Source organism: Marmota marmota, unplaced genomic scaffold, assembly GCF_001458135.2.
Source record: "Marmota marmota marmota unplaced genomic scaffold, marMar, whole genome shotgun sequence".
Classification (NCBI taxonomy): domain Eukaryota; kingdom Metazoa; phylum Chordata; class Mammalia; order Rodentia; family Sciuridae; genus Marmota; species Marmota marmota.
Window position 1 is genome coordinate 6,093,022 of NW_025999853.1, and position 15,358 is coordinate 6,108,379.

Consider the following 15,358-nt stretch of genomic DNA (forward strand, 5'->3'; position numbering starts at 1 on the left):
GTTGAAGATGAGTAAATGAAACAAAGCATGGAAAGCAAAACCCACAGCTGAGGGAGGTTACTACAGTATTAAACTTTCAGGTTACTACAGTATTAAACTATTAGACAATTTACACTTTAGACTATGTTTTCCAAAGCAGAAAATTTTTATTTGTACATTCCTTTAAATTCATACACAAACACACACACACAACCTGGATTCTTGAAGTCCTTTAAATCTCCATTTCACTGAATAAATTCACAAACTCCAAAATCCTAAAAGAAGACTTACAGTGGAAATAGCATTCACCATGCCATTGGTGATCTGGTCTTGGCGCATGTGTTTCACAACGTCAAACTGGGCTGCTCTTTGTTTAGGAATCACCTGGTCTGCAATCTTCTTCATTTCAGAATTAAATTTTTTGAACAAATCTTCAAAAAGAAGAGATAAAAGCTAAAAGAAAAAAGAAAAAGAAAGAAAAGTATATGATGATTTTTCATAAAGCAAAACAGTGTTGAAGACTGAACCCAGGACCGCCCACATGCCAGCCAGCACCTCTGCCACTGAGCTCTACACACCACCCTTCAGGGCTGTTTCAATAAACTCTGAGGCTTTGTTTTTAAAATAAAAAAGACAAAGAAACTCTTAAAAATATGTATTTTAAAATTCAGTTTGACAGATACATACATGATTTTCTATATGCCTGACACTACAGTAGAGAGCAAAGATGGTAAGATCATCTTGCACTCAGAGACACCTTTAAACTAGTCACTTCCAGTTGTTTAGACTTCACTGACTAGAGACCTAATTTTTAATTTTATAAATAAAAACATTCAAACCAAAAAAAAGAGTATGTGTGTGTGTGTGTGGGGGGGGGGGGTTACCAATAAAAAGTTAATGAAACCAAAGATGTAGAGCCACTTGAACTTTCCTGTAACACTGGTAAAAATGCAAATCAGTTAGAAAACAACCTGCCATTATTTACCCATCATTTATACCCAGTAGCTTTTCTCCTAGGTGTAGCCCCTACAGCAGTAGTTCTCAAACTTTAGAAGGGTCAGTAACCATGCCAAGGTTACATGCCGAGGACTGTTAAAACACAAAGTGCTAGCCCCACCCTTACAGTTTGTGACTCAGTAAGTCTAGGGTAGACAGTAATAATCTGCATTTCTAACAAGTACCCAGGAGAAGTCAGAGCAGCTGGAAGGAAGGGGCACTTTAAGAATCAGTATTCTTAGTGACAAACCTACATAAATAAGGTGCCAGAAACATACACTGGAGAAAAGATAGCATCTTCAACAAATGCTGCTGGGAAAATTGGAAATCCATATGTTGCAGAATGAAATGAAAACCCTATCTCTCACCCAACACAAAACTCAACTGAACATGGATCAAGGACCTAGGCATCAGACCAGAGACCCTGCACCTACTATAAGAAAAAGTAGGCCCAACACTCGAACATGTTAGCTTAGGACCTAATAACTCAACAAGACTCCTAAAGCACAGGAGCTAAAATCAGTAATCAATAGATGGGATGGTATCAAACTAAAAAGCTTCTTCACTGCAAAGGAAACAATCAAGAATGTGAACAGAGAGGCTGGGGCTCAGTGGCAGAGTACTTGCCTAGCATGTGTGAGGCACTGGTTCGATCCTTAGCACCACATTAAAAAATAAACCAATAAAATAAAGGCATGCTGTCCATCTACAATTACAGAAAAAAAATGTGAAAAGAGAGCCTACTGAATGGGAGAAAATCTTTGCCACCTGCAAAGATAGAGCATGTATCTTCAGGATATATAAAGAACTCAAAAAACTTAACACCAAAAAAACAAATAATAAATGGGCTAAGGAACTGAACAGACACTTTACAGAAGAAGAAATATAATCAATCAACAAACATATGAAAAAATGTTCATCATCTCTAGCAATTAGAGAAATGCAAATCAAAACTACTCAGTCAGAATGGCAATTATCAAGAATATAAGCAATAATAAGTGTTGGCAAGGATGGGGGGGGGGAAGGTACATTCATACATTGCTGGTAGGACTGAAAATTGGTGCAAGCACTATGGAAAGAAGTATGGAAATACCTCAAAAAACTTGGAATGAATCCATCATTTCACCCAGCTATCCCACTCCTTGGTTTATACCCAAAGGACTTAAAATCAGCATACTGTAGTGACATAGCCACATCAATGTTCATAGCAGCTCAATACACAGTAGCTAAACTATGGAAACAACTTAGATGCCCTTCTACAGATGAGTGGATAAAGAAAATGTGGTACATATTCTTTATATAATAATGTACATAATGATGGAATATTACTTAGCATTAAAGAAAAATGAAAATTATGGCATTTGCAGTTAAATAGATGGAACTAGAGAATATCACACTAAGTGAAATAAGTCAATTCCAAAAAAACAAAAGCTGAATGTTTTATCTGATAAGCAGATGCTGATTCATAGTGGGGTGGGGGAATAGGGAAGAATGAAGGAACTCTGGGTTTGTATAGAGGGGAGTTAGGGGAGGGGTGGGGTTGTGGAGATGGGAAGGATGGTAGAAAGAGACACACATTATTACCCTATATACATATATGATTACACTACTGGAGTGACTCTGAACCATATACAGCCAGAGGAATGAGAAGTTGTGCTCTACTTGTGTACTATATATCAAAATGCATTCTACTGTAAAATTAACTAATTAAAAAAAAAGAATACAAGTAACAATAAATGTTGGTGAGTATGGGGAAAAGGGTACCCTCATACACTGATGGTGGGACTGTGTATCAGTGTAATTACTCTGGAAAACAGTATGGAGATTCCATAGAAAACCTGGAATGGAACCACCACTTGACCCAGTTATTCCACTCCTTGGTATATATCCAAGGGAGTTAAAATGAGCATTCTACAGTGACAGACACATCAATGTTTATAGCAGCTCAATTCACAATAGATAAACTATGAAGTCAAACTATGTGCCCTTCAACAGATGAATGTATAAAGAAAATGTGGTATATATACACAATTGAGTATTTACTCAGCCAGAAAGAAGAATGAAATTATGGCATTTTAATTTATCCATATTAAATAGATAGAACTAGAGACCATCATACTAAGTGAAACAAGCCAGTCCCAAAAAAGGCCAAATGTTCTCTCTGATATGCAATGCTCACCCCCGAAGAATAGAAGTTCACTGGATTAGTCAAAGTGGAGGGAAGGACAGGGAGGGGGATGGGAATAGGAAAGACAGTAGAATGGATATAACTTTCTCACATTCATATATAAATACATGACCAGTGAAACTCCATATCATGTACAATTACAAGAATGGAATCCTAATAAATTATACTCCTTGTCAAATATACCCAAAGAACTTAAAATCAGCACATTATGTCAGAATACACTCCAATGTCATATATATCTACCTAAAAAGAACAAATTTTAAAAAACTCACAAATACCTTCCACAGGTTAAAAATAATAAATAAATAAATATCGGTGTTCTACAGAAATTTGTGTCTAATTGCATCAGGACATATACAATTTATTTGTAGCTGCACTATTTGTAACTGCTAAGAACTGGAAACCATAAAAATAATACTCAGACAAATTCTGTGGCAAATTCACATATTGGAACATTAATAAGCGATGAAAATGAACAAAAAATAACTAACCATGAAATTATGGCTGGATCTTAAAAACATGACACTGAGTGAAAGAAATCAGATATAAAAAGAATGTATATGGTATGATTTCTTCTGTATAACATTAAAAAAACAGCACAACTAGACTATACTGGGAAAGGGTAAGGAAACCTTTCAGCCTTGCAAAGTCTTGGAAGGCAAGGGGAATCTGCACTCAGAATAAGGCAGAGGCAAGAGCTATCTATCTGACCTTGGGGGTGGAAGAGGAAACCTCCCTTGTTCTCTCCAGGTTTTGCACCTAGTAATAAAAGTCTACCATAGAGCAGGTCAGCACAACCTCCTGGCACCAATTCCAGAAGAGGTACTATACGAGAGGGAAGCAGTGGAGAGCAAAATACCATCTTTCACTGGGTTAGGGGATCCTGCACCGATACATAGCAGGGGCTGGGTCCCATTGGGAAGGGGCAGGAAATGGAAAGCTGTCCATTACAAAATTGGGAGACAGGAGAGAGTACCCATTCTCACCACTCCTGTTCAACACTGCAACAGGGCAAGAAAAGAAGTACCAATATAAATATTGGGAAAAAAAAGCAACAAAACTGTCTCTACTTCAGATAACACGAAAATCACTGGAAACAATGTTTATCAAACCTGCAAGCTAAGCTATAAGGCCAATAAATGAAAAGCAACTAGGTTTAAAACATTACTGAGAGAAATTAGAGAAAATCTCAGCAGGAGATACATAGCACATTCATGGATTAGGAGGCTAATATTATTTGGATGTCAGTTCTCTCTAAATTTATATACAGATTCAAATACAATATTAATCAAAAGCTTGCAGGTATTTTTTTTAAGTACTTGTAAAAATGGATAAGCTAATTTTTAAATTTAAGAAACAGGTTAAAATTTCTAACTTTATAATGATACTCAGAAAAAGAAGGGAAAAAATCCTTGACTACTTATCTCTGGAGGAAATTGGAGACATAAACCATTATTCTGCAAACTGTTTTTTAAAAAACACTGTCCTTCCCACATAGATTATGTGCCAGGGTAACCAAAGATGTGATAATAAAACTATTCCTTATTTTAAAATTCCAGTTAATAAATGCATTAAAATGAAAATATTAGAATATCCCCATTTTGTATGACCTAATGAAATAATAAATCGAGGAAATGATCACCATAAGCTATAAAATAAAACCATCAGGAAAAAAGTTAATGGGAAACATTACAATGGAAGAATCGGGACCCAAAACCTAAACCCAAAGATCAATTCCAATGGCACAAAAAAAATACATACAACCATACAACCACATAATACTACCATCCATAAAGTGTTTGGAGAAGGGGTGCCAAACCACAGTAGCATTTAACCTCTAGATTTAATTGCTGGTTAATAAGAAATTCAGGAAAGAGAGGAGAAAAAACAATATGTATATATGTTAAAAGACATCACGAGATTTATGCTGTGTCCAGGTGTTAAGAGTAATTTTTATTTTTATCTTATCATTGATTTTTAATTTCGTTCCATTATGATCTGATATAACGCAGGATATTATCTCTATTCTTTTGTATTTGCTAAGAATTATTTTGTGTCCTAAAATATGACCTATTTTTGAAAAATGTTCCATGTGCAACTGAGAAAAAAGTATATTCAGACACTGATGGATGAAATATTCTATTTTTGTGTTAAATCTAAATTATTAATTGTATTTTTTAGTTCTACAGCTTCTTTATTCAGTTTTTGTTTGGAAGATCTATCCAGTGATGAGAAGAAAGGAACCCTTCCAAACTTATTCTATGAAGCCAATATCACCCTCATACAAAACCAGACAAAGATACATCAAGGAAAGAAGACTTCAGACCAATATCCTTGATGAATACAGATGCAAAAATTCTCAATAAAATACCAGCAAATTGCTTACAAACACACTTTAAAAAGATAGTGCACCATGACCAAGTGGGGTTCATCGCTGGGATGCAAGTTTGGTTCAAAAACAAGGGAATCAACAAATATAATTCACCATACCAATAGACTTAAAAGCAAGAATCACATGATTATCTCAACAGATACAGAAAAACTATTTAACAAAATACAGCATCCATTCATGTTTAAAACACCAGAAAAAAATAGGCATAAAATGATCAACATTTTAAAAGCTATATATGACAAACCCAAAGCCAACATCATTCTAAATGGAAAAAGACTGAAAGCATTCCCTCTAAAAATATGAATAAGACAGGGATACCACTCATGAAATTCTTCTGGAAAAACAAGAGGCCAACCACTTCTATTTAACATAGTTCTCAAATCTCTAGCCAGAGCAATTAAGGTACACAAATGGGGGGGGGGGGGCTAAAACTAGCTGTTTGCTGATAACATGATCCTATATTTAGAAGACCCAAAGAACTCCACCAGAAAACTTCTATAACTCACAAATGAATTCAGCAAAGTAGCAGGATATAAAATTAACACTTATAAATCAATTGCATTCCTATACACCAATGACCAACTAGCTGAAAGAGAAATTAGGAAGACCATACCATTCACAATAGCCTAAAAAAAAAAAAAAACCACCCCTGGGAATCAATCTAACAAAAGTAGTGGAAGACCTCTACAATGTAAATTACAGAAAGAAGCTGAAGAAGACTTTAGACGATAGAAAGACCTCCCATGTTCATGGATAGCTAGAATTAACATTGTCAAAATGGCCATACTAACAAATCCAATACAGATTCAATGCAATTCCCATCAAAATTTTAATGACATTTTTCATGGAAATAGAAAAAGCACTCATGAAATTCTTCTGGAAAAACAAAAAGCCAAGAATAACCAAAGCAATCCTTAATGAGAAAAGCAAAGCAGGAGACATCACAATATCAGATCTTAAATGATACTAAAAAGCTATAGTAATAAAAACTGCATGATATTGATACTAAAACAGGCAAAACCACCAATGGAACAGAAGACAGAGAGACAAATCCATAAAAATACAGTTAACACATACAACACAAGGTGCCAATAACATACAGTGGAGTAATGATGGCCTCTTCAACAAATGCTGCTGGGAAAACTGGAAGTCCATATATAGTAGAATGAAATTTAATTTCTACCTCCCACCCTGCACAAAACTCATATCAAAGTGAATCAAGGACCTAGGTATTAGACCAGAAACCCTACACATACTAGACAAAAAGGTAAGCCCAACACTCCAACATACAGGCACAGGAACTGACTTCTTTAATAAGACTCCTAAAGTGCAAGAAGTAAAATCAATAATCAATAAATGGGATGGCATCAAACTAAAGTTTCTTCACAGCAAAGAAATCAATCAAGAACATGAAAAGAGAGCCTACAGAATGGGAGAGAATCTTTGCTACCTGCCCCTCAAACAGCATTAATTTCCAGGATATATAAAGAACTAAAAAAACTTAACAACAAAATAAAACTAAATAACCCAATTAATAAATGGGCAAAGGAACTCAACAGGCACTTCACAAAAGAAGAAATATGAATGGTCAACAAATATATGAAAAAATGTTCAACATTTCTAGCAATTAGAGGAATAAAAATTAAAACTACACTGAAATTTCATCTCATTCCCATCAGAATGGCAATTATTAAGAATACAAGTAACAATAAATGTTGGTGAAGATGTGGGGAAGGGTACACTCATATATTATTGGTGGAATTTAAATTGGTATAACCACTCTGGAAAGCAGTATGGAGACTGCTCAGAAAACTTGGAATGGAGCCACTATTTGACCCAGCTATCCCACTCCTTGGTATATATCCAAGGGAGTTAAAATCAGCATACTACAGGGACACAGCCACATCAATATTTATAGCAGCCCAATTCACAATAGCTAAACTATGGAGCCAACCTAGGTGCCCTTCAACAGATGAATGGATAAAGAAAATGTTGCATATATATACACAGTTGAGTACTACTCAGCCACTAATAAGAATGACTATATGACATTTGCCTGCAATGGATGGATCTGCTAAGTGAAGTAAGCCAGTCCCAAAAAATCAAAGGTTGAATGTTTTCTCTGATAAGTGGAAGCTAACTCACAATGAGGATGTGGTGAGTGAGGGGGAGAATAGAAGTACAGTAGTTTAGACAATGGAGAATGGAGGGAAGTAGGGGGGATAAGCAAAGGAAAGACAGTGGAATGAATCTGACAAAGTTTTCCAATATAACTATATGAAAATGACACAGTGAATCCCACCAGCATGTACATCCATAAGAGTGGGATTCTAACTAGAATAAGATATATTCCATGCTTTTATAATTATATCAATATGAATTCTGCTGTCATATAACTAAAAAGGACCAATTAAAAAAAAAAAAAAGACACCATAGAGAATGATGGTTCATGATGGTTAATTTTAGGACTTAACCTGACTGCATTATGGGATTCCCACACATCTGATAAAGCAACTTCTAAGTATGTCTATGACAGTGTTTCTGGAAGACCAGCATCTGAATCAGAGAACTGAGTAAGGAGACCTGCCATCCCTCAGTGTGGGTATGCACTATCCAATCTGTTGAGGATCTGGGTAGAAGAAGATATTTCCCTCACTCTTTCTGGAGCAGCCCCCCATCTACTCCTGCCCTTGGTTATCAGAGCTCCACATTCTTCTATCTTTCAACTCCAGAACTTGCACCAGTGGATCCCCAGGTTCTCAGGTCTTTTGCCTCAGACTGAAGCTACAACACCAGCTCCCTTACTGGCTTCTGTGGATCTCTGACAGCACATTATGAGACTTCCCTGCTTTCATAATCAAGTGAGTCATTTTCATAATAAATTTTTCTCTCTCTTTCTCTCTCTCCCTCCCTTCCTCCCTCCCTCCTGTTTCTGTTTCTCTGATGAACCCTAATACAAGGATGTTATCATCAAAACCCAGAAAGTAGATAATTCTTAGTACAAAGGATCTACTTTCTTCATATACACAGATACACTCTCTAGATTTTAAAAAAACAAAACAAAATAAAAAACCCTTAAGAGACATATCAACAAATTCTATAGAAACAACATTTATGGGGAAATCTAAATACACCACGAATCTTTGATGATAGGAGGTAACTATTCTTTAAAAATTTTAGGTGTGAATGGGGCATGATGGTGCATGACAGTAAGTTCAGCTACTCTGGAGGCTGAGGCAGTAGGATTGCCAAGTTTGAGGCTAGCCTGGGCATCTTAGCAAGATGCTATCTCAAAATAAAATAAAAAGGACTGTGGATGTAGCTCAGTGGTATAGTGCTAGCCTGTATACGGTCCTCAGTTCAAACGCTACTGCCACCAAAAGAAAAAAAAATTAAGTATGAAAACAGTGTTATGTTTTTTTTTTTTAATTATCTTTTAGAGATACATTTCAAAGTCTTCTTAGAATGTGATTTGATATCTGAAATAATCATGTGATCTGGGAAATGGAGGCAGCATAAGAGGGAACTGAGGAGAATACAGATAAAACAAGTTTTGGGATGGATGTATGGGAGCTAATTTTACTATTCTATTTATGTACATGTTTAATTTTTTAATATTTTTAGTGAAAAAAACCTATCAAAAACCCCCAAAAGGATTTAGAAATAAATCTAACAAAAGAGGTACAAGGCCTTCATGAAGAAAATTAGAAATCTTTCTTGAAAGACATCAAAGAAAACCTAAATAAATGAAAAGAGCAAAATATTTATTATATGATTAATATTTTAAGATTACAAATTTTCTCCAAATTTGATCTGCATAATTCCAATTTTAATGAAAAAATAACAGACTAATTCTAAACTTTATATGGAAAAGCTAACACACACATAGCCAACATACTCATCTTTGAAAATCAAATGAAAACAGATTCCTTATTCAATTTCAGAAGAAATGAAGAATACCAAAGGCCTTTTTAAAATATAAAGAACACAAACTATTGAAAGAAAGAGCTAATAAAGCTGACCACAAACTTGTAGATACTAAAGTATCAGAGTTAAAAAAACAAACAAACAAAAAAAAACCTTAACCTGGGATAGGACATCCACAACACATACAACTGATTAAAAATTAGAATTCAAAATATACAAAAAAAATCTCCTTGAAACCAATAAGGAAAATGCAAATAACCTAAAAGGCATTTCAAGGAAAAGAACAACAGGACTGGTTAATACCAAATGGAAAAGGCTCTACCTTATCAGTGATATGAGGTAGGAAATATACAGTAAGACCAAAAGGAGATCATTTTACATCCACTCTACAGACAAAAAATTTAACATTTGATACCAAGTCTTGGATGGAGATCATCAGGAACTGATATACAAATAGTGGGAAGCTAGTTTGACATTTTCCAGTTAGATTGAAGGTTTAACTCAGCTCCATGAACAGGCAATCCTCTTTGTAGAAACTCAAATATATGGAAGCCAGGCCAATATTAATTATTTTTAATATTTTCTTAAAATATATTTTTTTAGTTATGTATGGACTCAATGACTTTATTTGTTTTCATGTGGTGCTAGGATCTAATCCAGTGCCTCACACTTGTGAGGCCAGTGCTCTACTATTGAGCCACAACTCCAGCCCAAATAATGTTAATATTTTCAAAAAAGGGAAATGATGAAGTTCTTGGTCAATAGAATGGATAAAGTGATATTTACCTTATTCTATCTGCATACAATGGAATATAATACAAAAATGAAAATGAATGGTGAATCTTAAAAATAATGCTGAATGAAAAAAATGTTGCAAGAAAGTTATATGGTATGAATCCATTTTTATAAAGCTCAAAAGTAAGCAAAACTTATAATAAGATTTTAAAACTTTAAAATAAAAAATGTAAATGATGTAATAAATCAAGAAAATAATAAACAAGTATTTTGAATGGTGGGAAGAAGAGAAAAAGACTAGAGTAACAAGTAAATAGAATGGTATTGATGATCTGTATAATTCTTAAGTTGGGCTGGGTAGTGACTTTGAGAGTGTTCATTTTATTTGTACCCTTCATAACTTACATATGTAATATATTTTAATGTTAAAAAAATCACACAATAAAAATTAAATGCTATTAAACAACAGTGACATATTTTAAATAGTATGGTCATGAAAGCCAAATCAATGAGATGAAACAGGAATTTACAAAAACAGTGTAAGATGGTCTGTTTCCAGAATTGTGTAATAGTTTCTAATAAATGGATTCCTCTACAGATAATAAAGTCTGGACAAAACATTTAAAACTCCTTGAAGGCACTAGAAGGCAAAAATTAGAGCGTGAGTATCACTGAATGATACTGAACGAAGAACCAGAGTTAGTGGATTTGAGTAGCTGGAAAGTAAAGGGAAATCTCAGAAATGAGAGAACCACACAAAGAAACCCCTGAATTCTGTATATAAACTTTACCCAAATCTAGCTGACTCCTAAACTCCATACACATTGAAAGATGTGCCTCATGTACTCCAAAGATCCAAATACACGGTGGGGGGAGTTGTGACTACTTTGATCCACAAGATAAGATGAGTGGTGGTGTGTAACTTTGAGGACTAGGCACTAAGGTCATGAAGTTTCTGTCTTGCTCACTCTCAGGAGTACTGAGCCACCCTGATACAACACTGGAAAGGCCAGGTCCTCACTGAACCTCACCTTCAGCTCTCCCTGGAATCCCATAGCAGAATACTACCCGTGACCTCCGAAACAGAAGTATCAAATAGCCAAGTCCTGCCTGAGCACTTGACCTGAAAAATCGTGGAGTCTAAAAAAACTGGTTGTTTTAAGCCACTGTTTTGGGATAGCCTGTGACACAGCAACAGATAACCAGAACAACAGCTACATTAAATTCACAAAGAGGAAAAACTAAGAAGGTGGCTTACCAGAAATAAAAAATGGGCACACTTGTTTAATATTAAACATAATAGATATTACAAATACTAAATCCCCCTGAAAATTAACTGTACTAGCTAGCTCCTATTCTTTCCTTTGTAAGTATTATTTTTTTTCTTTACAGAGCAAGAAAAAAAGCTCAATATATTTGTGATCTGATCTAAATTAACTAATACAACATGATAGTACTATGGGGATATTACATTTATACTAATTATTAACATAAAGAATTCTGATATTGAGTGAAGTTTAAACTAAAGATTTGCCAAATTCCATACTGACTACATTTGTGAACGTTTACAATGAACAAGATAATTTTTTTGATTCTCAATGAAGAATATATTCAAAGTAAATGAGTCTTCCCCTCTAGTTAGTACTGAAAAAGAATTTCCTAAATGGGATTAAATTTTATGCTTTTCCTCCTTAAACTAGACATATCTTTCCATTTTTCTATTAAAACCAACTTTGCAGATAGGGCAGCTAGGATCTGGGACTTGAATTTACTGTTGGAGTGTTCTAAAAAGAAAACTTCCTCCTCTGAGAGCTTAATCCTCTCTTACAGTCAGACCCAGCAGTTTCACTCATGGAAAGAAAGAATATAGGAATGGAAGCAGGTGCAGAGGGGTGAGAGGGGATGAAGAAGCCCATTCCAGCCACTTCCTGTGGAAACTGGCAAAAAGAACTTGAATAAGCATCCTGAACAGAATCAAATGCCCTTAACCTACACCACAAAAGCTCAGTTCTCTTTTAATTAGTTCCTACACTTAGACACTTTTGTCTCAAATTATGACAAAGTTTTTTTTTTTGGATCCCAGCTGAATTTGTTGCAGCCACCTAATTCAAAGGCAAGGAAATGTACCAAACAAGTGAAAACTAAGAGCACAGTCAACAGAAAAACTGCCTCATTAATAAATTTCTCCACTCTTACATTTTCAACTTAGGAGAAATAATGTTGTCCAGTTACCAGAGCAGTGAGAAATTACAAGGCCAAGACACACCAAAAAACCACATTATTTAGGTCAAGAAGAAAATGATTAAAAGGGATGGAATGCTGGTGATAATATTGAATACCTTTCATTGCTAGTTTGAGGCCTTTCTGTCTGCTTAAGACAGGAGCACTATTGAGCAAATCAAATTTAAGGAAAATATGCTGACAGCTCATCAATTGATTTTCAATGAAAATGCTAAAAAAATTAATAAAGAAGTTAAGCTGCTGAAATACAGTTTCACCAATTAGCTTAATGTCAGAGAATTCTAATTAGGCGTCTTGAGATTGCTATTTAGTGTTTAAGCCTTCAGAGTGCCAAATTCTCCTTTTCACACAAACTGGTTGCAAAATTAAAGACATTAGGTAGCCTTAATTACATTATCAGAACAGCTGGGATTAGGCAATCTCTGAAGTCAAGACGGCATTCTTTTGTCACAGGGTGGAAATCCCTGGCTTTCCAGGGTGCCGGATTTTGGTGCCATTCCATATCTCACCCATACAAAGCAAGCTGCATTAGAAACAAAAAAATTTGCAGACAAAGAATAGAGTAATGTGCAGCAAATAATGAACACATTACCGAAAAAGAAAAGGTAGGTGAAAAGATTAAGCCTGAAATCGGTAGGTTTTGCTAACACCTCTACTGGCGGCTGGCCTGCCAACCCTCTGGTGGCAATAAGACTGAGGAAAAGCTCTGTGAACCGGCTGGGCCAGTGGAGACAACTCTGTTATCTAAAGCTGAAGCACATTTATACTCCCTCATCCCATGGGGTGTGAAATTAGCAGCTCTTGTTTTTACACATTTTTGCCAACACAATGCCTTTTATGTCTTTACATTGTTTATAAAGCTATGTTTTCTTGCACAAGGGAACCCTCTTCTTAATTCTAATTTCTTAAGCAACAGGATAGTCTCCTTTCCCCCTCACCCTACTCCATTCCTTATTCCTCTAGACAATCAACTTCTTTTTCATAGACTCAACAGCATGACTTTTTTTTCCAATTAAAAAAGTTAAAAATTGGCATTGGTAGTAGGATACCACCACCATAAACCCCAGCACTATGGTTAATAAGAATGTGATCAAAAGCAGACCTGTCAATCATCTGCTCTTACCAAACAGTTTCCCTAGAGTCCAGTAGACACTAATTCGTCCCCAAACCAAAACTTGCTATAACTTCTTTTTGAGGGATTGAAACCACAGGCACTTTACCACTGAGCTACATTACTCCAGACTTCTTTATTTTTCATTTTGGGACAGGACCTTGCTAAACTGCTGAAGCTGGCCTTAGCCTCTGAGTAGCTAGGATGACAGGTATGTGCCACTACACCTGGCTACAAAACTTGCTATAACTTCTGAATTCTAATTCTTAATTTTAATTGTGGTAGTGTCCGCTGTTACCCCAGCTGCCACCACCTCTCATCTGGAATACTGCCACCACCTTCTAGCGTATCCACTCTTGTCTTGTTTGTCTCTAAATCAGATCTTTTAAGCTAAAATTCAATCATATCAGTCCCCTGATTAAACCCCACGGCCCGCCATTTTCTACTCCAAGTAAAACTAAATCCACATCCCCTTCCATGGCCTACAGGGCTCTAGATAATCCAGTCTCTGTCTATGTCTCCAATATTATCTCACACCTCACCTCACTCTCCCCAACCACGTTGACCCTTTTCAGTTTCTTTGGTCCCTAAACTCATTTCTGCCTTGGGAGATGTGCACCTGCTTGTGTCTCTTGATGGAATTTAATTCCCCAGGTTGCATGAGGTTGGCTTTTCATCATTCAAGTTTCTGCTTGAACATTTGAAGGCTTGCTAAAAATATATCATTTTTTCCAGAGGACCTTCCCTGATTATACTGACAAAAGCAATGCTTTTCCTCACCATCAACACTCAAACACTTTATCAAGATACGATCCAAAATAACAAACATAACAAGAAATAGAAAAACATGATCCATACTCAAGAGGAAAGCAAATCAAAAGACTGACATCAAAATGATAGAATTAGCAGACTAGGATTTTAAAGCAGACATTAAAAAATTCAAGGATATAAATAAAGGTATGGTTGTCATGTATGAACAAAGAAGACATTTCACTAGAGAAACAAGCTTTGAAAAATATATTCAAATGAAATTTCTAGAATTGAAAAATAGACCAAAAAATTAGCTGGATATATATAACAATATATGACATAAAAGAAAGCAAGTAAACTTGACAATAGATCAAGAGAAATCACCCAATTTGAACAGAAAAAAATTAATTAATAGAACATCTACATCAAAAGTTCTAATAATTAGAGCCAGGAGGAAAGGAAAACAGAACAAAACCAAAAAAAAAAAAAAGATATTTGAATAAAGCCCACAAATTTGATTAAAAAAATATTTACTACACAAGATAACAACAGAGGCAGTCATACCAAGGTACTTTAAAAAACCAAGGAAAAAGAAAACATGTCCATAACAGGTGGGTCTCTATTCTAGATCTTTAATTTAATGGTAATTTGTGATTCAAATGCTGAGATATAAAGTTTCAAAGATTATCAGATACTTGCTACCCAGTAAAAGGGATATACACTCGCAAAATGAGATGGCATTTATGAGTTAGGGCTTAAAATGCGATTACAGACATTCTCACTAACCTACTTTCCTATCATGTTTCCAAAAAGAGATAAAGGGGGGTTCACTTGTTTATTCTGTGTCCCACTAAAATATAAGGACTAAGAGTAAAGGGATCTTTTTCTGTCTTACTCTTATAACCAGTACATAGGAGTATGCCTAGATCGTAATAGTTGTTTAATACATATTTGTTAATTGAATACATGATATTGAAGTCATATTTCACTTCAAACATTACAGGGAATCAACATATTTAAAGAATTAACGTTGATTTTT

At 35.2% G+C, this 15,358-nt stretch overlaps 1 protein-coding gene across 3 annotated transcripts in view; it reads right to left on the minus strand.

Moving 5' to 3' along the window:
• Positions 1-15,358, minus strand: part of Polr3b (RNA polymerase III subunit B) — a 130,053-nt gene that overhangs the window by 72,541 nt on the left and 42,154 nt on the right. For all 3 annotated transcript variants that reach the window (XM_015482813.2, XM_048802616.1, XM_048802619.1), the window contains exon 13: positions 271-432. In XM_015482813.2, the coding sequence (XP_015338299.1) occupies positions 271-432 (162 nt within the window). The remainder of the gene's footprint in view (positions 1-270; positions 433-15,358) is intronic.